This window comes from Podarcis bocagei, assembly GCF_964188305.1.
Source record: "Podarcis bocagei genome assembly, chromosome: 8".
Classification (NCBI taxonomy): domain Eukaryota; kingdom Metazoa; phylum Chordata; class Lepidosauria; order Squamata; family Lacertidae; genus Podarcis; species Podarcis bocagei.
In genome coordinates this window covers 75,053,668-75,078,720 of record NC_138133.1, presented here as the reverse complement: position 1 = coordinate 75,078,720, position 25,053 = coordinate 75,053,668, and the positions used below count along the sequence as shown (strand labels likewise).

Genomic DNA, 25,053 nt, shown 5'->3' with positions numbered 1-25,053 from the left:
CAGTATTGTGTATATTGTTAATAATGTATAGGCTCTTTTACAAGAACTGGAATGAGACAAACGAACTGGAATCACACACACACACACACACACACACACACACTATTTGTAGTTAATACTTATAATTAAAACAGTGAAATCCTTGCAAAAAGCAGCTAGCAAGATCAGCAGAGATCATTTTGTGTCAAAATAGAATATTGAAATTCCGAGTTCAGAATCCAGTCATTAGAAGGGCATAGACACTAAAGTTAAAAAAGTTAAAGCTGTTACCGGGTTGGGGGTGGAGAGGGAAGTGGTGGTATTTCGCACACCTCATCCATCACTGTAGAGTAAATTGTAATGAAAATCAGCGGTCCCTATTAAGCGCAATTGAACCTGACCTCATTATGGGCAGTGTGGTTTTTATGCTATCAATTGTTGCCAGCCTAGAGACAAAACTCCTGTGTTGATTTGTCCTAACTCCACAGATCACGTGACTTAACCTTTGACTTTGTGTCCCCCCCCCCTTTTTTTCCCGTTTCAGAGACGTAGAGGCTCAGGAGTTTTCTGTGCCAACTGCCTGACCACAAAGACCTCTCTCTGGCGAAAGAATGCAAATGGAGGATATGTATGCAACGCGTGTGGTCTCTACCAGAAGCTTCACTCGGTAGGAAGAACTTACTCGTTTTATGCAGGAAAGGTTTTCGGCAGTTAGGCTGAAGTAGGGCAGCTGCGGTTAATTTCCTAACTGCATTCCCCCCCCTTTTTTTTCTTCTTCTTCTTCCCAACGTGGCCACTCTGGGATCAGATGTGATTCATTATGGAACATGCTGATACACCACGGAGAGGCGTCTATGCTGGAGATTACCAATGAGGCATTAATTATTTTGATACAAAATAAAGAATAAAAGTGGGGGTGTTTCCTCCTCCCACCCAAGAAGTTCACAGAAATATGTTGCAACAGAACTTGTCAAGATCCCCTCATATTGATCACAAAGGGGAAAGCTTGTAGCTCAGTGGCAGAGCTGATGAAGGAAGAAGGACTCAGTTTCTGTCCCAGGTATCTCCAGGTAGAGTGGGAAGGTACCCCTGTCGGAAAGCAGCTGCCAATTGAACTGCTGGATGCTCTGAAAGCAGAAAGATGTCCCTTGTTAACATCTAGCTCCAGCCTAATAACTGAGCTTCAGGGCAATATTTTTGTTCCCAACAATGTATGGTCAAGGGACATACTGTCCTGTTCCAATGAACATAGTTTAGTTTATGCCAACCTGCTCCACCCTTCCCTTTTGATTCACTGCAGGACTTCCTGGCTTAATTAACCCTAGTTTCCCATTACATCTGAACTGGTAAACCATAGTTACCAGAAACTCAAGAAGCCACGATCTTAAGCCCAATCAGAAATGTGGTTTAAGACCTTGGCTTGTTCCAGTTCTGGTAACACATTTTGAACCACTTTGAGGTTTTCTTCTTACCATCAAGCGGCATATAAATATTACAAAATAAAGGAAAATAGACATAAGAGAAAGCTATGATTAATCAACCCTAATACCAGATATTAGCCAGATTTCAATGGCCCATATAAGAGCATTCCTTGAACAAATAAATAAAATTATTGGGTGGCATTCACCTAAACAGCCCCATCAGTGGAAGTGCTGTGTAAGGACTTCTGCTTGCACAATAGGACTTCCCCCCACATTCCCCTGTATCTGCTGAAATTGGCTTATGGGGGAGAACCCCAGAACAGCACAGGGGATGGGGGGCAAGCAGGTTATTCCACCTGGCAAGCTGCAGTGCTTTCACAGGCAGGACAATTGGAAGAATGCAATGCTGACTTCACCCAATTGTATGAGAGTTCATACAATTTTATGAGAGTTTTAATCCTGACTTTTAGTGTGAAATAGTTTGTTGTAGTTTACTTAACAACATATTCACACAGATGGCAAATTCAATCTAAATATAATTTCATCTGGCGCCTTTTTTTAATTCTATTTAATTTTTGATCCACTGTTTATATCTTGTCTTGGAATATTGCTGTACTTCCTCTTTTGCATCTTTTGATCCCCCCTTTCTTAGAAGTGATGGAAGACATTGTTAGTTTTGTCAGATTGTGTGTGTGTGTGTGTGTGTGTGTGTGTGTGTGTGTGTGTAATGTGTACACACACACACACACACACATACACACACACACAAAGTAAATACATTATAGCTACAATTTTAGATATTTTGAATTAAAAGGTATCATAAAACATGCAAAGTAATCCTAATAAATGTATGCTGGCAGCATTGCTAATTGGTTATAAGTTGTAAAACCTTTATTTCATTAGCACAGAACTAAGATAACACCATCTTTAGTAGCAGTATTGGAGCATCGTAGTGAGATGTTATTTGATGTACGCTGACATTAATGAGTTCAATTTAACTGCCCAATCAAAGCCCATAGATATAATTAACCCTGCTAGGCTGTGACAGACAGAAACACACTGAAATAAATATAGATATTTAGAGGGTTGGTTCCCCCCCCCCCATTTTTACAAAGCTATATAAACACAGGAAATTTCGGACTCCTCAGTAACACAGTTTGAACTGGAAGTAAATTAGTATATAAACTGTAGCAAATATGGATAGATCTCACTTTCAGAAATAGCTTGCAAATTAATTCACACCCCATTATAACAACTGCCTCTTTATGTAGTGAAAGGGATTTGGGCGTGGGCTTCTCATTGCCCCAGTGTTCAAAGTGATGGTCAGGTTTTGCTACCAAATTGCCTCTCTACTGTGTCTCATAGAACACAACAGAAGCCCTTTAGAACTGAAGTGGCATTAAAAATAAAAGCAGCAATTGACAGAAATTGAGATCAGTGGTGTATCTGGCATGTACTTCCACAGTGGATTTATTCCCCTCGTCCAGTCTATCTCCATAATATACACAGTCCTAAGTCCCATTTCTCAGTGGTACTAGAAAGCGTGGGAACCAGTGAGTAGTTGAGTATGTCTGTATGTTTGTATGTTCGTATCTTCCCTTTCTTCCATGACGTAACTGAATATATGATATACATATATATATATATATATATAGGTTTACCAGGCAGTTTCCCATCCTGGCACCACATATGTGTGTTTTACAGTGAACAGGAGTGATGAGCAAGCAATAGGAGAACCCATACTCGCCATTCTGGCATGTGCTACACTAGAGTACATCAAAGATTACAAGTTTAAAAAGGCAGAAATATTCATGCAGAGATGTTATTTAATGTAACAATAGATATATGTAAAGCATTTTTAAACTATCCCAGTAAAAGAGAATTGAGTGTTCAACTTACTTGCCTGAACTTTGGGACCTTATATCATAATCATATTATTTCCTGCCCCACAGTTCCTCTTTGCTTACTGAGGAGCTTGCACTTCCAAGAACCGAATCATAGAGTGGGAAATTCAACCACTACTGGTTTATTTCTTATGAAATAAAAGTTTTCACTTCTTATTAAACACCTAAATCATAGTGAATATTCAAAATTAGATTTTTAATAGAATAAAGCTTGAGAGGCAATCACCGACACAGCTTGTTTGACTTCAAAAAAGAGGCTAGAAAGTTGTGGGGTGAAGGAGCCATGTGAAGCAAGCAGACACCTCTGGAAAGGTGCTGGTAAGGAAGTTGGCTTGTTTCGCGTGTTGGTTTAAAAATGCTGATATGCATAATTCATGAGTGACAATCATAGTCACTTAAAACATTGATCTTCAACAAGGGGTCATGATATCCAAGTAACTTAAGGTGAGAAGGGAAAATAGGGAGGGAGGCAGAGGAAATTATCCTGGTCCAATAAACCATGGTTTTTCAGTCCAGCAACAAGTTGTGTGCTTCCTTCCCTTCCTCTCTGTCTCACATATTTGGCTTCAACAAATCTGTCTTGGTTTCTTACCAACTGGGAGATCAAACCAAGATCAGATTTAAGATCTTGTAGTTGAGAATATCCTCAGTCAATATGGTCATTATTAGGAATTTTCTGCACTCAGGGGACTCTTGAAAGTAACATAAAAAGTTGTTAGGGTGGAGAGATTTGATACTGGCTAAAGCACTTTGATACCAGCTAAACCATTGAAAGGGGGGCGTTGACACATTTTTAATTATATAAAATTAAGGAGTCGGTTTCCAGTGCTTGCTTTGACCTCCTGTTTTCCTGATTTGAGGAAGCCATTTCTTTAAGCTGTTTCCCTGCAATGGCTTGATGTGGTTCAGCAACTATAACTGGGGATTTGCACAAGCAGTTCTGCAAAGCTTTGCTTAGCAATGCTCGTTTATTTATGATGTTATTGTGTTTTATATGCAGACTCCCAGGCCTTTAAACATCATTAAGCAGAACAACGGTGAGCAGATCATTAGGAGACGAACGAGAAAGCGCCTTAACCCGGAGGCACTGCAGGCTGAGCAGCTAAACAAACAGCAGAGAGGGAACAGTGAGGAACAAGTCAACGGCAGTCCGTTAGATAGGAGGTCAGAGGATCATATAACAGAAGGTCACCAGAGAGAAATCCAGCTTCCCAGCCTGAGTAAATATGAAGCCCAGGGCTCATTGACTAAAAGCCATTCTGCTCCGCAGTCAATATTGGTCAGCCAAACTCTGGATATTCACAAAAGGATGCAACCTTTGCACATTCAGATAAAAAGTCCTCAGGAAAGTACCGGAGACCCAGGCAATAGTTCCTCTATATCAGAAGGAAAAGGAAGCTCAGAGAGAGGCAGCCCAATAGAGAAATACATGAGACCTGCTAAGCATCCGAACTATTCACCACCCGGAAGCCCCATTGAAAAGTACCAGTACCCACTCTTTGGGCTTCCATTTGTACACAATGACTTTCAAAGTGAAGCTGATTGGCTGAGATTCTGGAGTAAATATAAGCTGTCCGTTCCCGGGAATCCACACTACTTGAGTCATGTGCCTGGCCTACCAAATCCTTGCCAAAACTATGTGCCTTATCCCACCTTTAATCTGCCTCCTCATTTTTCAGCTGTCGGATCTGATAATGACATTCCTCTAGATTTGGCGATAAAACATTCCAGACCTGGGCCAACTGCAAATGGTGCCTCCAAGGAGAAAGCGAAGGCACCGCCAAATGTAAAAAATGAAGGTCCCTTGAATGTAGTCAAAACAGAGAAAGTTGACCGAAGTACTCAAGATGAGCTGTCAACCAAGTGTGTGCACTGTGGCATTGTCTTTCTGGATGAAGTGATGTATGCCTTGCATATGAGTTGCCATGGTGACAGTGGACCTTTTCAGTGCAGCATATGCCAATATTTTTGCACGGACAAGTATGACTTCACAACACACATCCAGAGGGGCCTACACAGGAACAATGCACAAGCTGAAACGAATGGCAAATCTAAAGAGTAAAGATAAATAAAATAAAATAAACCTTAGCACTTAGCACAATTAAACAGAAATAGGTTTCCTTGATGGGAATTCAATAGCTTGTAATGTCTTATTAAGCACTTCATATAGCAAGCATGCCTTATCCAGTATACAATCCTTCGTTCTTTTCTCTTCCCTCCTTTCCCTTCCTCTAGACAAAAAAAAAAAAAAAGTTACCAAGAAGGAAAAGCAAAAGGGATGGCAGCTGGAATTGGGGGTTAAGGGATATTTACTTGGGACCCGTCCACCAAAACTATACAGAAGACACTATATCAGGGCAAGTCTCTTCAGGGGGGAGGGAACCCTAATCAGACAACTAATGCTTTTCGTTCTTGTAGCTGGCTAGAATGCAAAGATGTATAATGCAGGTGTACAGTAACATATGCACACTGTATAGCAAAATGGACTTGTTAAATAAACTGATGTCCAGAAATCTAGTAGTATTTTTTTTTCCTCATTTGGGTTCACTTTGGCCTTATTAGAGCATCCGACAGCATCCACCATTTCTGCAGTCTGGAGGTAGTATTTTTCTCCAGACGTCACTCACGCAAAACCAGCCGGTAGCTACTATTTTGATGGCTATCGCCTTGCAGTCTACAACAGTACTCCCCAGTATATCAAGGTCTAGTGCAATAGTAGATCGAATAGGTACCTGCAGACCCAGGAACAATCATCAGGAGCATTCAAAACCATGAAAGCCTCAGTGTAATGCTCCTTCCCTTGCAATCTGAAAACTTTTTTTAAAATGAAAAAGAATCTCAGGAAAGGTTAAAGTTAAATGGCGCTGGTGGAAAAAGATGTCGGGGAAAAAAGAAAAAGAAAACCTATATATTTGTAGTCCGGACCTTCTCCTTTCCAGTCTGAAAGATGCGAGAAGGCCCTTTAAAATAGATATTGTGCTGGTGTTCATTAATTTCCAGCCCAGTACAGGCCCCAGGGTTGCAAACTACATCTCAGGGGTTTCTGAGTAACGTGCTTTGGCCAAAATACAGGTTTTGGAGTAACATTCTGTAGAAAAGTGCTCTGCCTGGCGACTTATCTCTTTTATGGAAGCTTCTTTACCAATTTGATGTGCGTAGTATTAATGTTTTGCATTAGCTATTCTTTCTAAATTTCGCTTCAGGGTTGAGTGTATGACTCACTTTCCCAAAAGCCCTTTGGTTATTTATATGTAGCGGTCAATCTCTTCACTAGACTTAATGCCAGCTTTTGCTCGTGTCTGCCTTCATGGCTGTTTTTGTTTTTGATACTTTAAAAAGAAAAAGAGAGGGGAGGTTTTGTAAAACTAGCCCATGAAGGGAAAGCTCCTCAGCGTAACTGCTCAGGGAAATAGGTCTAAATAACTCAATATTCAATCATTGGTTCAAGGTGCTTTTAGCCAAGCCTCCATAGATGCTACAAGGATCTGCAAAGGACAGACTTCAATTCATTTGCACGATATCGGCCCAGCCAGTAGTTTTGATTGTTGTTTTTACGAAGGGATATACAAAGAGATATTACAAGCTACTGGATGCACTGTCAGATTAACTTATTTCATTTAAGAAGTTGGGAGAACAAATAGGGAAAAAAACTTATTTTTCTAGTAAATATTAATGTATTACATTTCAAATAATGGTGCCTGACATATTGAATAATTATTTTCTACAGTGTACGTATGCAACAAAGATATTCCATCATGCATAAGATTCAGCGCTGGCTCAGCCTCGCTCTGTTTACATTTGCAAATGTAGCAAACAAGGTAATGAAGCAAATTTCTATTGCAGTAGGTCTCTTTTATTTGTGCGTGTGTGTGTGCATTAAAATTGTAAACAGTAACATGAAATGAATGGACTTTGTTGATATTAATGATTTGCTGGGGGAGAAGAAGATGAAAAAGAAGAAGAAAATGGCAAGAAGGAAATACGAGAATATTTTTACGCCTACTTAGGAGGAAGCGAAAGGGTAGCACGATTCATTCCAAGTACTTTTTTGTATTCTTAAGCTCTTAACTCACATTGTTATGCTTAAAATGATAAACATATATCCTCTTTTTATTGCTTTGTCTATGTTTCAGCTGAAACATTTCAGAGATTATGTCGAGAGGTGCCATACGACTCCTTGGCACTGAAGGTTTTTATTGCATTCTGTAGTCGCATTGCACTCCCGTTTTTACCATATTACACAGCCGCTTCATTGTTTGGGTTTTTTTGTGTGTTTTGTTGTTGTTGCATTGGGGCTTTACTTCTTTATTTCGCATTGCAGGCTCTTTAGTCTCTCGAGGTTATGGAGTACAACTGGTTCCTGAATGTTGCTGCGAATGAAGTTTTAAAACGTCTTGTCTTATATCCAGTTGCCTGTCCCTCCCCCTGTTTTGTTTTCTCAAATGTTCTAGGAAATTGTTTCTAGGGGATGGGGAAGGGCTGTAGCTCGGTGGTAGAGCATCATCTGCTTGGCATTCGGGAAGCCTCCTCTCCCCCAGGTGCAATCCTGGGCATCTCCTGGCAGGGCTGGGAGAGATACCCCAGTCTGCAACCTTGGAGAGCCGCTGCTTATCAGTGAGTAAACAGTACTGAGCTAGATGGACCAATCGTCTGACTCGGTATAAGGCAGCTTCCTATGACCCCATCAAGGCTAGATTACCCCAGTTCAGAAAGGTATGTTAAAGGGCCATCTTCTGATCCCACTTACATGCTGCCTATCACAAACGTTCATGTAATTCAAACTAACTTTTAGTAAGAGTCAGACGCATCATCCTCTGATCTAGAAAATGAGCATTTAAAATAAACCTGGGAAAAGGGAGAGAGGACATTGAGGTTAGGGTCATGTCTGACTAGTGGTTCTTTCGGTACAGGGCTCAGATTTGGAGGTGGCCCTTAATGAAATCTGCAAGCCACCCCCAATTTTAGCTAAATCATGTCTCCGCTTCCAAGTCTTCTGAAACCAGTAACTATGGCTGCATTCCTAAACACACCTACCAGGGAGTAAAAGTCTCAATGAACACAACATAACTTTATTATTGCACAGGATCACACCACACAGGACCCTCCTGAAAGGTGTAGGGATCCATGCTGGAATCAAGCGTGGTTTTGGCAGAGGAGAACATGTTTTCAGGGGTGAAAACAGATGACCGTTTGCCAGGTGGTAACTTATCCACGGTGTGTAATGTAACCATGTTGCAACTTGGTCATCTGTAGTCTTCTGCCAAGTCCAGAGAGGCGTTTTATCACTTCTCCTTTTAAAGCTTTACGAAGACAACGGATAAAAATTACTTGGCTAATTTGACAGGATAATATAGGCAACTATTTAAACCACCAGCTGGATCAGCTTACCATGCATGTCGTGGTCAGTTACTGTTTGTTCATTGGTATGCACCCAGCACTGATATTGAAAGCAAAATATGGGAACTGTCACCCTGCATGAGAAACACTCCCATACCTGACTGCCACAGGTCTTGCTGACCTTGGCAGTGTTACAGAAGCTGCATTTCTTACTTGTTATTGAATAATTCCTCCCAAGCCTGTTGCTCAACAAGCCCAAAGAAGCCCCGCAGTCTCGTATGGCAATCCCTCAGGGTACATGGATAGTAGGCTGCATTTGGCTTGGCAGGTCACAAGTTCTGCAGGCCTAACCAAGAAGGGCATTTGCTCTTAGCTCAAGGCTGTGTTGAGCTACTGCTTGCTCATCCTCTTGGTTAAGGGAGCCTGTTAATCCATATCCCTAGAAAGGAATCATGAAAATGAATGTTTGTGGAATACTGGGAAGTTGTAGTAGGTGGGAGTGCCAATGCCACTTTATTTTCATCAACCTCATGTAATACGATCAGCCCTGCTTCAGCGCTTTTAAAGCAGTTGTCCTCCAACAACGCTTAGGTCAATGGCAGGAGCTGAAAGAGATAATCCATTTTCTAGTGACACAGTGTTCCATTAAAAACAGCCATTGTTGTGTCAGATTTTCAGGACAAATGCCAAAAATTAACCGCTGAGATTTAACTAGTTAATATCAGCAGGTTTGGTTTTTAATATCAGCATTGTTTTGGTTTTTAAAGTTTCTCAACTGCTGGAAGATATCCCTTTCCAGGAGAATACTTCGTAGGAAATGAACTCTATGGAGTTCTGTGTATTAGGGCTCATCTTTAATCTGCATCCTACCCTCCTTTTCCTCCAGCATGCTTTGCAGCACAGCTGGTGGGATATGCCCCCCTCCTTGAAAGTTCAACTTTTAAAAAATCCTTGCTCCTTTTCCTTGTGGAGCTATAGGGAAGAGGATACAGGCAAAATTCAACCCAGTTAGGAACTGAGATGAAAGCTAGGAGCTAAATGGGTTGTGGTTATGGGTGCAACAACAGAATGTCTAGGAACACTTTTTCATAGCAAGAATACAAAGCTTGCAGTTAAAATATTATGCTCATTTTTCGCATGGTCTAGTCCTTCCCCTGCCCACCACTTAATATTCTTAAGAGAGTCTATTCTCCAGTCTTCAGAGAGTAGCTGGAAGTGGGGAGGCACAAAAAGGTCCTCCTTTCCTTCCACTCTGCCATTTTAACCTGAAATCTTAGGTCCAGTACTGTGTACTGAGCCCACAGCTCAGAAAGTGCTTGCACTAATGCAATTCCCTGTTGCAAAATGTGCCTAGAACAATGGGAGTTTTGAACACGGGTTACTCCCTAGTGTAACTTACACCTCCCAGTGTCATAACCAAAGGCGCTGACATTATTGACAAGCACTACACCTTTTTTAAAAAAATGTTGCAAAATTAGCATGCATTGCATTACTATTTAATATGATTAAATAACTGTCCATGTATCGGGCTACCTGATACCACCTGCCCTGTTAGGTTAGGCCCCACTCATTGCCATTTGTAGGCCTGAGCTATTCCAGAAGGCAGGTGTGGTCTGAGGGCTTTATATTGCCGACCCCAGGTCTAAACCACTGGAGTTTTACTTGGAGAAATATTATTGCTGTGCAGCTTGGCTTCTAAAACAGCCTTCACCAACATGGTGCCTTTGGAGTTTTGAAGTGCAGCTCACATCATCCCCAGCCAGGTTGGCAAAGGCTTATCTAAAACAAAGAAATACACCTTTCTTTGGGGCTTTACTGTAAAATTTAACCTAAGTATAAAAAAACCCCATAAAAAACACCTTAAACTTTTAAGCAGATCATCATCCTGTTTAGATTGACAAGTTGCTTGTGGCTTGACATAGTGAGATGTTCTCAAAATTATTTCTTAGGAAAACGTGTGGATGGAAGTGCCACTGATACTTTCATCTTCATTGACCTCACATAATACAATCTTCCCTACTTCAGTTTACAGCTCTTCCACCATGATCCTGTGAATCTCATTCAGTTCGATGGGGCTTGCTTCTGGATAAGTACACCCTCTCAGTGTCATACTCAGAAGTTAACCTGATTGAATTCAATGAGACCTACTTCCAGGTAAATGTGCATAGGTCTGCAGCCTTAAGAACATATCTTGGCACACTCGCCCTTCCCAGAATGTCAGAAGACACACATAGGGCTACAGTTTGAATGTTCCATCATGTTAAACAAAACAAAAAAGCTTGTGATATGCAGAAAATGAGCAGATCAGGAAAATGGATTTTAGTTCAGCCTTACTCTCTGAGATGCTTCCCGCCCCCTGCCCCCACTAAATGATTGGGAACATTCAAACATGCACCACTTCTGCCACAATTCTGAGAAGGTCCAGACCCAAATCACTGCTACCATGATTCTTCTCTGCTATAGGGTACTAGGAGGGCTCAGTCAACCTCCCCAACTGTTGAAAGAATTCAGTGGGGTTAGCACATCTACTAGCTGTAACCCTACAGTCTGTGTTTGGCCAACGTGCAAAGGAGCTCTGTGGATGTCCAAATGTAGAACTTCATCCCACAAGGGCTAAACAGGGAGGCGGCGAGGGTGTCACCACAAGGACAGAGCTAACCTGTGTGATCTCATCACATTCCCCATAGGTTCTTCCTAAAATACCTGGATGTATCCAGTTCTGTATACTTGTAGTGCAAGGTTCCTTTTCCGTTTCTGTAGCTCAAGACATTGTGGTGCTTCAGGCAGAAAATCCAAGTGATCGCTTGTCTTTACCATTAGCTGAGATGAAACACAATCCACCGGGGTGCTCTACTGCCCAAGCCTTATTGAAATGAGTGGGAGACTGGGAGTTGTGCAAGAACAGTACGTACTTAACTTTCTTTTTCAACAGGGAAGCAGCAGACCTTCCATTAGATTGTGACTTTGGGGTTAATTCTCCCTCAGTCTTCAACCCTTAAGTGCACCTAAAATTCACCACCATTGGTTACTGTTTCATTTTATTTCATTCTAGGGCTGCCTCTGTACTTTTTTCCAGACATGTTTTTCCTCCTTTCCCAGAGAGGGAATAAAATACAGCATCTCAAAATACCATTGTCATATAAGGATGAGCAAAAAAATGGACGTCTTGCCTACAGAATCGTAGAATCAAGGATAATCTAGTCCCCTCAATGCAATGCAGGAATTACAGCTAAATAATGATGCGATGTTCCCAAAAGAACCCTTTAAATGCATAGCTCTGGATTGACTCTAGGATGCTCATGGCTATTCTGTCTGTTACGATACAAGGGGTATTCAGTTTTGTTTTCTCTATTTGTGCTTTCCATTCCCCAGTTTTCATAATGCATGTTCATTTCTACTCACAATCATGTTCCTGGTGTATTTCTTATGCAAAACAATTCTTCAGGCAGCAAAAAGATGTCTGTTACATCTAAACTTGAATAATAAAGTTTTACCACCAGTTATAAAAAAAGCAAAAAAGTTTGGAGTCTTTTTTTTGGGGGGGGGTGCCCATACCAGGATAATGTAAAGAAGTCAAGAGAAATCAAGCACTTAATCTGTAAAGGTCAAGGACCCCTGGAAGGTTAAGCCCAGTCAAAGGTGACTAATGGAGTTTCGGCGCTCATCTCACTTTCAGGCCAAAGGAGCTGGCGTTTGTCCACAGACAGCTTTCCAGGTCATGCAGCCAGCATGACTAAACTGCTATTGGCACAATGGAACACTATGACGGAAGCCAGAGCGCACGGAAACACTGTTTACCTTCCCGCCACAGTGGTACCTATTTATCTACTTGTACTGGTATGCTTTTAAACTGCTAGTTTGTCAGGAGCTGGGACAGAGCAACAGGAGCTCACTCCATCGCAGGGGTTCAAACTGCCAAGCTTCCAATCAGCAAGCCCAAGAGCCTCAGTGGTTTAGACCATAGCACCACTCATGCCCCTTAACCTGTACTAGACACATACCAATTGGTTCATGTGGCAACAGAGTTTATAGAAGTGGTATCTATCCTCTGGCTCCCATCATCCCTATTGGCCATGTTGGCTGGGTCTGAAGTTCAGCAAAATCTGGATGGGCTTAAAGGACGGTGTTCTCCAAGAAAACATTTCCCCATTAGTTTGTAATAAGAACGTTGCCCTTGCTTTGCACCAAATCCTTGAAGTTCCCTTCTATAATTTCTTTTTTCTTTCTTTTTCATATTATTATTGAGTCCTGTTTGGGACTCAGATAAAATGGAGCAAGCTATAGAAAAGGCAGTAATTAAAAAACACTAACAGGATTAAAATGGTATTTAAAAATCCATTAAATACAGATAACAATGACACATCACAACACCAGCCCTTTCCTCAAAAGTCAGTTCCTAAAGGCCTGTCTGAATAGAAAGGTGTTTACCCATAAGCGGAAGAACAAGTAGGAGCCAGTCTTAACTTCTGTAGGAAGTGAATTCCAAAGTTTGGGAGCAGCCATGGAGAAGTTCCTTTCTAGCATCCCCACCAAGCATGCAGGACAGAGAGAAAACTCCTTCCTTAGCTGCCCTTTGGTTCCATTTCCATCCTGGTCCTCCTCAAAGGTGCTTGTGGTGGAGTAAACCAGGAACAGGGACTCTGTTGGATATTTTTGGAGACCCATTTCCCTGAAGCCCCAGCCAACATGACCAACAGTCATTGATGATGGAAGCTGTAGTCCTAACATCATCTAGAGGGCCACAAATTTCCTTCCCTCTGATATACAGTGTTGATCACCACCATTTTATCTTCACAGCAACCTGGTCTGATAGGTTTGTATAAGAAACAGGCTGATCGTTGAACTTCCTCAGCCCTGAAGTCCAGCGCCGAGGGCCTTCTGGCGGTTCCCTCACTGCAAGAAGTGAGGTTACAGGGAACCAGGCAGAGGGCCTTCTTGGTAGTGACATCTACTCTGTGGAACGCCCTCCCATCAGATGTCAAGGCAATAAGCAACTATCTTACTTTTAAAAGACATCTGAAGTTTAGGGAAGTTTTTAATATTTAATGCTGTATTGTGTTTTTAATATTCGGTTGGGAACCACCCAGAGTGGCTGGGAAACTCAGCCAGATAGGCGGGGTATAAATAATGAATTATTATTATTATTATTATTATTATTATTATTATTATTATTTGCTGAATAGGGTCATAGCCTAGTGCTCTGCCCACATTGGCTCATTTACTTAAATCAGTGATTGGGAACCTTTGGTGCTCCGGGTGCAGGTCATTCCCAGTCAGGATGGCTGGTGGTCAAGAATGTTGTAGTTCAACAATATATATATATATATATATATATATATATATATATATATATATATATATGGGGAGCACAGATTTCCCACCCCAGATTTGAGTTTTACTACACTCTGTTAAAAAACAAAGAAAAAGGAGGGCATTGCAGAATATTTACAAATATCAGAAATAAGCCATTCCCCAGTCCGCCCACCTGCCCCTGGCTGCAATCTAAAAGACAAAACACAAGAAGAAAAAGGAGGGCATTGCAGAATATTTACAAATATCAGAAATAAGCCATTCCCCAGTCCGCCCACCTGCCCCTGGCTGCAATCTAAAAGACAAAACACAAGAAGAAATTGGGATAGGGGAGCAGGTAGTAACCCAACTCAATATAGTTGTTCTTAATCACAAAATCCAGCAGCTGGTAGCTGTATCCACCCAGGGCAGAAGGTGCCTAACTGCTCCTTCCTCTCCCAGCAAAGTTATTCCAAAGTGATGAACTTTTCCAAGTATCCCAGCCTTTTGGTAGCCAGTACTAGGGATAGAACACAGAACATTGCTCCCATGGAATTAAAAAAAAACCCTGGAGCTGGTGAAGTGGAAAAAAATGGCAGGTGCTGGGGTTCCAGCCCTCCCTACACTTTTTGCCTTGGCCAGAACAAGTGATGGGGCTTGAGGTGCGGCAGGCAATCCAAACTCCTGAATGGGCAGCAGTGGTGCTTAATGGAATAGCAGATTGCCTGCCACACCTCAAGCCCCATCACTTGTTCTGGCCAAGGCAAAAAGTGTAGGGAGGGCTGGAACCCCAGCACCTGCCATTTTTTTCCACTTCACCAGCTCCAGGTTCACACAGCAGAGAAGCCCAAATCAGGCCTGTTGTTGCTAGCTAGGTAAAGGTAAAGGGACCCCTGACAATTAGGTCCAGTCACGGACAACTCTGGGGTTGCGGTGTTCATCTTGTTTTATTGGCCAAGGGAGCTGGAGTACAGCTTCCGGGTCATGTGGCCAGCACACGAAAATGCCATTTACCTTCCTGCCGGAGTGGTACCTATTTATCTACTTGCACTTTTGATGTGCTTGTGAACTGCTAGGTTGGCAGGAGCAGGGACGAAGCAATGGGAGCTCACCCCGTCGTGGGGATTCGAACCACCAACCTTCTGATTGGCAAGTCCTAGGCTCTGTGGCCAGCAGTTCCTTGGACTGCCTCTCCACCCTGTCCTTGTCCCTAAGATGTCCTTTTCCAGAGGAATACACGCACTACCAGTGGCAGGGATACTACTGGTGGTAGCTTCCACCAGCTGGATAGCTCAGTTGGCTGGAGCATGGTACTGGTAATGCCAAGGTACAGTTGGAAGTTCTGCAGAGACAAGAGATCCATCTTCCCATCTGATCTTGGCACAAGCAGAGCTGGGCAGAGGGACATTGCCTCCTGATCCAAAACTCTCCAGCGCCATGGATCAGCAACCATGTGGGATTGCCCAGCAGGTCTTTTATCTTCCATTCTCCAACAAGACCTCTACAATGAGAGGCCAAGTAGAGTAGTAAACCTTGTCACTGAGAGCAGCCTCATTCACCCTGGGCAAACCAGGGACCACCCACCCCAGACCCAGTCCCAAATTAATCCAGGAGCAGGGTATTAAAAATCCATATGTGCACACAAGGCATCCAGAAATTGTCCGCTGAAATCTAGACAGGAGTCCCAGGAAATAGGGAGCACCCCTGGTAAGCATGGTTTGGTAGGCCTTACTGATGTAGTAGTTAAGAGCGGTAGTCTCATAATCTGGTGAACCGGGTTCGTGTCTCCGCTCCTCCACATGCAGCTGCTGGGTGACCTTGGGCTAGTCACACTTCTCTGAAGTCTCTCAGCCTCACTCACCTCACAGAGTGTTTGTTGTGGGGGAGGAAAGGAAAGGAGAATGTTAGCTGCTTTGAGACTCCTTTGGGTAGTGATAAAGCGGGATATCAAATCCAAACTCTTCATTTTCTTCTCCTAGCAGCTTCCATGTATCATCTCCACTCTGGCATTACAAAATGCAAAAGGAAGTAGGCCCCTTTCGAAGCTTATTCACTCGCAAGCAAGCAGCTGGAAGCTAAGAGGAGGCATCTGCTGAACTGGTCAGTGAACATGTACGGCATTCCTTCGTTCACAAAGACAGGAAGTGTGGAGGGGGAAAGGCCAGCTATTGGAGCAGGGGGTGGGGAGGGTGAGGCAGAGGGGGTAAGAGGGAGGGTTGGAAACATTGACATTGTAATCTGACCGGGATAGTGGGGTCATGAGTTCTGCCGTTCCACGAGGCGCAGTGTTGCCCAACCTCAGGAAATGGGGACATCTCATCTGGAACCTCCCACGGACCGGGACCCTCCAGCAGTCGAGGGAACTTTTAATTAAATCCTGGTTCTCGTTTAAATAAATAAATGCATGTGCCACCTACTAAGATGCCACCGCCGCATGTCCTTGTTGCTTCCTTCAGAGAGACCCCCTGTTTCAACGCTAACCAAATCCAAGGCAGCTTAACATATTTGCTCCTGATGAGATCACACAGCCCATAGTGGTATGGCTGGGAGCCATTTGTTCCATTATACTGCAATTTCCTTTCTTCATAGCACTTTTTTTTTTGGTCTCATTTGTTTGGGAGACAGGCTCCCAGCCTGCATTTGAAATATTTCAAAGTGATATGAAAGATGGTGCAATTAAAACAAAAATGACTTCAAGGACCGCTGTCCTTAATGCAGCTCACGCCGAATGGATCGTAACTTCTTCACAGTTTACGCTCCTGCTGTAAACGGGAGCTCTGTGTCATTTAAAAGGCCCCCCTTCCCTCCTCCTCTTAAGTAGCAATGGAAAAGGACCCAAAAGGAACTCCTTAAAACATGAAAGAAAAAACTGTTGAGATGCTGATGTGGGCAGCAAGAACATAGGAAGCTACTTCACACTGAGGCACAGACCATTTGTGCATCTAGCCCAGTGTCGCCAACACTGACTGACAGATGTCTCTCACAGCTTCAACCTGGAGATATCAGAGATTGAACCTGAGGCCCCTTGCATTAAAAGCAGCTAATACTGTAGCACAGTGGTTCTCAACCTGTGGGTCCCCAGATGTTGTTGGACTACAACTCCCATCATCCCTGGATGTTGTTGGACTACAACTCCCATCATCCCTGACCACTGGTCATGCTGGCTAGGAATGATGGGAGTTGTAGTCCAACAGCATCTGGGGACCCGCAGTGTAGCACAAAACAACAAACACATTTTAAGCAAGCCCTAACAAGTGGACACTCGACATTTATCCAGCTGGGAAAGCCTGTCAGAACAAAAATATTTCCAGTTGTTTTCAGAAAGTGCCTTCTGTATATCGACAGGAATGGCGTTCCACAGAACAGCCCTGCTCCAAGTTACTGTGGAGCAAGCTTCTGAGATCTTGGAAACTTGGCAGGAGAAACTCTCCCACAGTCTGCAGCGATTTACTGGGAGTAAAAGGGATAAGGTGGTCTCCCAATTAACCTGGTCCTGAGTTCTATAGGGGCTTACTGGTTAGTATTAACACCTTGAACTTGGCCCAGCAGCAGCTTGGCAGTTCCTGGCCCTACCATAGGAACATTGCAAGCTGCCTTATACTGAAGCAGATCCATTGGCTCATCTATTTCAATATTGTCTACACGGGCTGGCAGTGGCTCTCCAGGGTTCAGGAAGGGAACCCGGGACTTTCTGCATGCAAGGAAGATTCTCTGCCCCTGAGCTATGACCATATCACCCTTGGAGCACCACTGGCACCACTGAGCAGCTCATCACACACGGAGAGGGAGTTTTGCAGCCACCATCCCAGGAGCATTGGATTGCTCCTGAAATTTCACTTTCAAGGGTGCCCAGGGTGAGCTTACTTAAGATCAGTTACAACAGGACAGTCTCTGCCTGCAGGGTTAGACACACAATGCATAAATGGATGAGAAAGGAAAAGAGAAAATAAACTCAGGCGCCAGTACTGACGGTTGCATTAGACATGTTCAAGCGTTGACCTGAGGACACAATCAAAGTATGGATGGGGACAGGGGTGCCCAGAGAAGCCCTGCCCTCAATATCCTCATACATTTGCTCCCTGACCGTGCTGTGAAGGGAGGTGTGCTGGTGGCCTCTGCCTGCGCTTGCTTGAACCTGAGGAGACTCCTCCATGTGCTCAATGAAACTGCTTTAACGGGGTCCCCAACTGCATGGAAGGTTCTATTTGCCTTCAAGTGCATGGGAGTAGAAACCTCCCTGTGCAACACAGGCAGGTTGGGGCCTGAAGAACAGCCAGGGTGGGGGGTGGAAATATGACGGACACAAGGACTTTGGGGAAGGGTTTGAATCTATGCTGTTATCTCCTCCCACATTTGAGTGTTCAGGTGTCTGCCTAAATATCCCTACTGTAGTTCACGTAATGACTAACTGGAACATAAACAAAATAAATTCCTTCCAGTAGCACCTTAGAGACCAACTAAGTTTGTTTGGCCACCTCATGAGAAGAGAAGACTCCCTGGAAAAGACCCTGATGTTGGGCGCAAGGAGAAGGGGTCGACAGAGGACGAGATGGCTGGACAGTGTTCTCGAAGCTACGAACATGAGTTTGACCAAACTGCGGGAGGCAGTGGAAGACAGGAGTGCCTGGCATGCTCTGGTCCATGGGATCACAATGAGTCGGACACAACTAAATGACTAAACAACAACAACAACAACAATGTTTGTTATTGGTATGAGCTTTCATGTGCATGCACACTTCTTCAGATACATGCATGCACACGAAAGCTCATACCAATAACAAACTTAGTTGGTCTCTAAGGTGCTACTGGAAGGATTTTTTTTTATTTTGTTTCGACTACAGCAGACCAACACGGCTACCTACCTATAACTGGAACATAAACAGTTCAGGGAGAAGAGGAGTCAAAGGCATCTAGTCTCCCATCAGAGCTGATGGAGTGGCCCTGCGTTCCTGTCACCCTCTGCTGCAGCCTGATGGAACTGACAAGCTCGGTGACAGAGCTGCTTATATGCCACCCTCTTTGGAGTCCCAAGGTGGCAGACTCGTTTCTCTGTCCAGTTCCTTCTTCTCCTCACATTAACCCTGTGAGATGGGTTAGGTGGAGAGATAATGACCAGATCCATGTCACCCCGAAATCTTAATAATTTCAACCTGGGTCTTCTGAGTCATAATCCAACGCTAGATAATCCAATGCATAATCAGCACCAGCTCACATCCACAAGCAAAATTCAGGGCTGTATATATAGTTCACAGCCCCGGCTTTCTGATTTGAAGAATTCTGTGCCCCTCACTGGCACAGTCTTCCTAGCTTTCAGCCATTATATTGCCCTGAGCCTCCCCTGTGTGCTGGTGCCCTCTGGGCATTTTGGCCTACAACTCCTCATGGCCAGTGCCAATGCAAGTCCAATAACATCTGGAAGACACCAGCTTGAGGGAGGCAGCTTGAAGCACAACATAATTGGAATCTCTGGTATAAACCAGAGTATATATCTGGTATAAATCTCTGGTATAAACCAACCCTCAGTCAAACTCCAAACCCTCCAGACCACAGTTGGAGACAGCCATGCTTCTCAATGCCAGCTGCCGGAAACAGAAGGAGTGGAGAGTCCTCTAGTACTCAGGTCCTATGGGTATTTGGTTGGCCACTGTGAGAACACAACGCTGGACTAGATAAACTCTTTACCTCATCCAGCAGGGATCTTCCTCTGCAACATATGCAAACCTACTCTGGACCCAAACCAGTGCTTTCCAAAAGGGCAGTCAGAGTTCTAAATTTGCTCCTGCCTCCAGAGAGAAGAGGACCTTACTTTTCCCCTAGAGAGGGAGAAGGTCAGTTCACTGATTTTCTCCCCCCCCACAAAAAACTTTTGTTTTTGTTAACAAGGTGTTATTAAAAAAAAAAGCATCAGCCACACTCTCCCACTCAACTCCCAGCGCTGACAGTTTAAAAAGAGATGAGCAATTTTGATGGACATCAGGGACCTGCTGAAACCTGATAGGGATGGTGTTTGCAGTGACATTGACTTCCTTTGATTTCCCTGAAGAATATTGGGGGTCCTGATGTGAAGAACAACACTTAACAGCAGCCTTTGTTGTAAATGAAAGAGTCTCCTACACATCCCGAGGAATAAGACGTGCCTTTCACACTTTGCGGTTACAATGTCACTGGAAGTGTCTGATTCGCTTCCAAGTGCTATTAAAGGATTGACATCTTAATGGTGAGATTGATACTGTGACAGTCTGGTCACGTACCCCCCAGAGCATCCCAACAAATCTCTTCCAAGCTGCGGATTCAATGTCAGTGGAGGTGGCTAGGAGAAGAAGCGCTGCACTTAAGACCAGCCTCCCCCACCCTCAAAACTACTGACAGATCGCAAAGACAGCAAACCATACTACCAACGTTCCAAAAACAGTGTGATTTATACTGTCCACCCCATAAAAGGTGGCTGTGTTTTGTGAAGTCAATAAAGCTGCCTAGGACCTAGCGATACTGGTATTAAATGAAAACCCCAATAGTAAGTATTTTCCAGTTTCAATTATTAGATCACAGAATCATAGAGTTTGAAAGCAGCACAAGGATCATCTAGTCCAGGCATCCCCAAACTTGTCCCTCCAGCTGTTTTGGGACTACAGTTCCCATCATCCCTGACCACTGGTCCTGTTAGCTAGGGATGATGGGAGTTGTAGTCCCAAAACATCTGGAGGGCCGAATTTGCGGATGCCTGATCTAGTCCAACCTCTGCAATGCAGGAGTCGTTTGCCCACCATGCGGCTTGAACCCACAACTCTGAGGTTAAGAATCCCATGCTCTAATGACTGAGATTAACTCTTCATCCTATATGGCATCACTTAATCCTTGCTGCTTCATCCCTCCCCTTGTTTCTTTTTTGTCCTTTCCAGATTAATCACGTTAGTGAGCCCAGCCAATCAGGGATCCTACAGTAAAGGGACTGGCATCGCAAGGCTACTCAGCTAGTAATATTTTTATTATGAATTGATGTATGGCTGACTGAGAGTGAGGGTGCTACCACCAAAGTATGGGGGCATGCCAGGAGTTCAACGTATTTGAACTGCCAGCCTGGGACTACAAATGGGGATGGAGGCATCTAGCTTGGTGGGTCAGAATTTGATTCCTCCATCCAGGGAAAGAGATGGTCCATCACTGAGACCTGGGTGTAATGCAAGGGCATATAACATCTTGGAGTGGAATCAGCAGTGCTGAAGTAGAGAAGCCAATGTGGAGGAAAAGGAAGAGAGAAAGAGAGAGCAGAGGAGGAGGCACTGGAAAAATCAAGTTCAACCTTGTTCATTTGAAACCAACAGACTTAACATGAAAGTTGCAAAGCACCGCCTTCCAGAAAGGAGATTTGGAAAGGAAGCCTCCTGCCTGCCGTGTTATGTTAATTAACTTTCTCCCTTTTGCTCTTGCTTTCTTTGTGCAGTGAGGTTTTGCAGGAGGAAAGCATTCAAGTACGGGGTTTCCTCTCCTTAACATCCTGTTTTCAGTAAAAAACAGACCAGTCTAGGAAGAGCTATGCCAACTGACTGTACTGCTTGTGTAGCACATAAAAAAAATCCCAATTTAAGAAAGCATATGTTTGATATGACTGCAAACTCTCTCTCTCCCCCCCCCCCAATCTAAACGATATTTCGTTTTCACGGGTCTTTGCCATAGTGGGATCTTGAGTTGAATCCAGAGACTAACACTACTTTGTCCCAATGATTCTTCCAATATATTTTTCAATCTGTGGAATCTGACCTAGAAAGAGTTAGATTACCTTGCCTTGAGATCAATGGATCCTCATTAGTCTGCCATTATTCTCACCTGACATTTAGTCAGAAATACAGAACACTGTTGGCAGAAGAGATTCTAAGCATCCACTGCACCTTCCCATTTCTTTGCTAGGAGGTAACTTGCCTACCAAATAGGTGTGCTATTAAGTACACTACTGCCCTCTACTGGACATGTGTCCACCAGTTCATCCTCAGAATGCCAAATTAGTTTATAAAGAAGTACTGAATGCCAGGGCTTCTGGAACATTGGTGCAAGTCCAATGAATGAATGAATGAATGAATGAATGTCTAAAGAAATGGGCCCAAAGTGAATCCTTTTTACTGGCCTTGAAGATATTGCAGTTCATATATCTCCACCATATTTGCCACTTTACTAGGACTGCAAGTGCTGACCCTAAAGCATGATACGAAAATTAATGAAGGCGCAGGATACATAGCATTTCCTTGGCGTCTGCCTTGTAGGAGAAGGGTTAATCTAAACCAGTCCTGTCCAGAATTATTCTGGGCCTGGATTCTAGTTTACTCATAGGCCTAGCTCCTTAAATACCGATGTCATGTTCTGAATCCAGGTGCTCATAAAAACAGGAATGTATTCAAGTGTAAAGGATGCACCACTAAACTATGGCTCTTCCCTAACTGGCTAGAACTCAGGAGACTTAAGATCGCCTTTCAGCTGCAGGTCTTCCAAATTATTCTAGGCAGTACCAGTTTCAAGGAATTTGGCGGATGGGTACATTAAAAATTCTGATGCATTTCCTGCTTCTTTCAAACATTTAAACAAGGATTGGGAACTATGGTTTTCCAGATGTTGTTTGACTCCAATTCCCATTTGCCCCAGTCAATACGGTCAATGGTCAGGGATAATGGGAGTTCTGTTCCATCGATATCTAGCCCACATCCCTATTCTAGGGAAAGCATGCTCACTCTTGAAGGCAATATGCTTCTGGACAACAGTACAGTCATACGTCAGGTTACAGATGCTTCAGGCTGTGCGTTTTCAGGTTGTGCACTGCGCTGAATCCAGAAGTACTGGAATGGGTTACTTCTAGGTTTTGGTGCTTGCGCATGCGCAGAAACACTAAATCACGCTTTGCGCATGTGCAGAAGCACCAAATTGCGACCCGCGCGTGTGCAGACACAGTGCTGCAGGTTGCGAACCCTAAGGGTTGAGAACGTGCCTCCCGCACGGATCACGTTCGCAACCCGAGCGTCCGCTGTACTGGAAACTGTGTGAGGGGAGAATCTGTTGAGTTCAGCTGCTTGTGGGCTTCTCACAGGTTGGCCATTGTGAGAAAAGGATGTTGGACCAGACGGGCCATTGGTCTGATTCAGAAGGGCTTCTCTTATGTTCTTAAAAGATGTTCTGCAAACTGCCCCTAGGATGCCCCAGGCTTCAGTTCAATCTGAAATGTTGTGGGAACCACAAATACAGATGTGACATGAAGGCTGGTAATGTACACCCTGTTGTGTGCAGATGACTGCAGTGCCTAGAGACAGACAGTCAAGTCATATGCCCACAGTAGTGACCAGAGGAGGAATGACCACTGCGAGGAGCACAAAGAGAAGAAAAATGATGGCATATCTGCAGCAGGACAACCGGACGCCTTCATCTGCCCCACCTGCAACAAAAACATGTCTCCCCACCTACAGCCACAGCAAGCACTGCAAACTTCCAACATTTTAATTTCACCCACAAAGGCACACTCTTCCAATGTCTGCCAACAACAGATTGATAAGTAGGGTCTTGCACTTGTAACTTGGAAGCCCTGCTGAAGGTTCTTTCAAACGGAGCTGTTTAAAGCTGCTATAGCTTTGGGAAATTTCTCCCTCTTGCTGTTCATGAGGCAAGTTAAAATGTTTTTTTCCCCAATGCCGTCTTGTCGAGAACTAAGTCAATAACACTCTCGCATATAGTCTTAGCACTCAGAGTCATCCAATAAAATTGACCAACAGTAGATAGAGGACAGGCAAGAGGACAGATGACAGGTCCTTCTTAAAACAGTCAGTCATTAATTCATGCTGTTTGCAGCAACAAGAGGTGGGAATCTCCACTGACTGAAGATGCCTTTAAAAGAGGATTAAGCAAACTCATAGAAGATAAAGGTATCAAGGGCTACAAGTAGCAAGTGTGGTGGGGAATTTGGTTTGGTTCTCATTTTCAATAATCCACACTTCCCATACTAATACACAAACTAAAATGCAACTAATCCAATTCACCCTTCTCCAAATTTTGCAGGAAATAAAGTGCAGGAAACTGTTTATATCAGAAGAAGGTAAGGATAAAAATGCACATATTAGGGAAAATACCATGCAAAGAATCCATGTTATTAGAAGAAGAAGAAGAAGAAGAAGAAGAAGAAGAAGAAGAAGAAGAAGAAGAAGAGGAGTTTGGATTTGATATCCCGCCTTTCACTCCCCTTCAGGAGTCTCAAAGCGGCTAACATTCTCCTTTCCCTTCCTCCCCCACAACAAACACTCTGTGAGGTGAGTGGGGCTGAGAGACTTCAAAGAAGTGTGACTGGCCCAAGGTCACCCAGCAGCTGCATGTGGAGGAGCGGAGACGCGAACCCGGTTCCCCAGATTACGAGACTACCGCTCTTAACCACTACACCACACTGGCTCCTTAGGGGAGACTCCTTGCAAAAAATGTGTAATAGAAGGCAAAACTGCAAACAAAACTTTTATCTATTAGGAAAAAAATGTCCCCTGAAATGCTGATTAACTTTTGCAAGGACTTTTAAAAAAATGATGAGGCATTGTAGCGAGCTGAAAAAATGAGAAACTGAGAGAAACCAAAGCTGTATGCTTCTAGCAAATCGTAATATTTTTATAGAAACTTCATACACACACACAAATGAAAAAGCCTTTACCAACCCGGTACCCTCCAGTTGTTTTGGGAAATCAACTTCTCTCAGCTGGAGCATGCCGGCTGGGGTTTATGGGAGTTGTAGTCCAACCACACGTGGAACACACCAGATTTAGGAAGGGCAGCAATATACCTACAAAACAATACATCGGTTTCACAGCTTGGGGAATTCCAGTTCCATGTTTTGCTTCTAAGCTTCTGGGGGACATCTAGTCAGCCACCATGAGAAAAAGAGATGTTAGATTAGATTAGGCGGACCTTTGGTTTCATCCAGCAAATACATTATGTCCCTGATATATTGTTACATGCCATATCTCCCAAACAGTGCGAGATTCCAGGGGTTCCAGGGGAGCTTACCCAGGGTTCACGTTTCCTTTCAGGTACGAGGCACAGCGGAGACTGTGTTGCCTTTATGATTTATGGTTTATTTGCACATATGTATAACCTGAACCTACAATGGAGCG

At 43.6% G+C, this 25,053-nt stretch overlaps 1 protein-coding gene across 7 annotated transcripts in view; it reads left to right on the top strand.

The window, feature by feature from the left end:
* Nucleotides 1-5,817, top strand: part of TRPS1 (transcriptional repressor GATA binding 1) — a 238,369-nt gene extending 232,552 nt beyond the window's left edge. For all 7 annotated transcript variants that reach the window (XM_081204356.1, XM_081204361.1, XM_081204359.1 and 4 more), the window contains 2 exons: nt 524-646; nt 4,305-5,817. In XM_081204356.1, the coding sequence (XP_081060482.1) occupies nt 524-646; nt 4,305-5,366 (1,185 nt within the window). In that variant the 3' untranslated portion in view covers nt 5,367-5,817. The remainder of the gene's footprint in view (nt 1-523; nt 647-4,304) is intronic.
* The last annotated feature ends 19,236 nt before the right edge of the window (nt 5,818-25,053 follow it).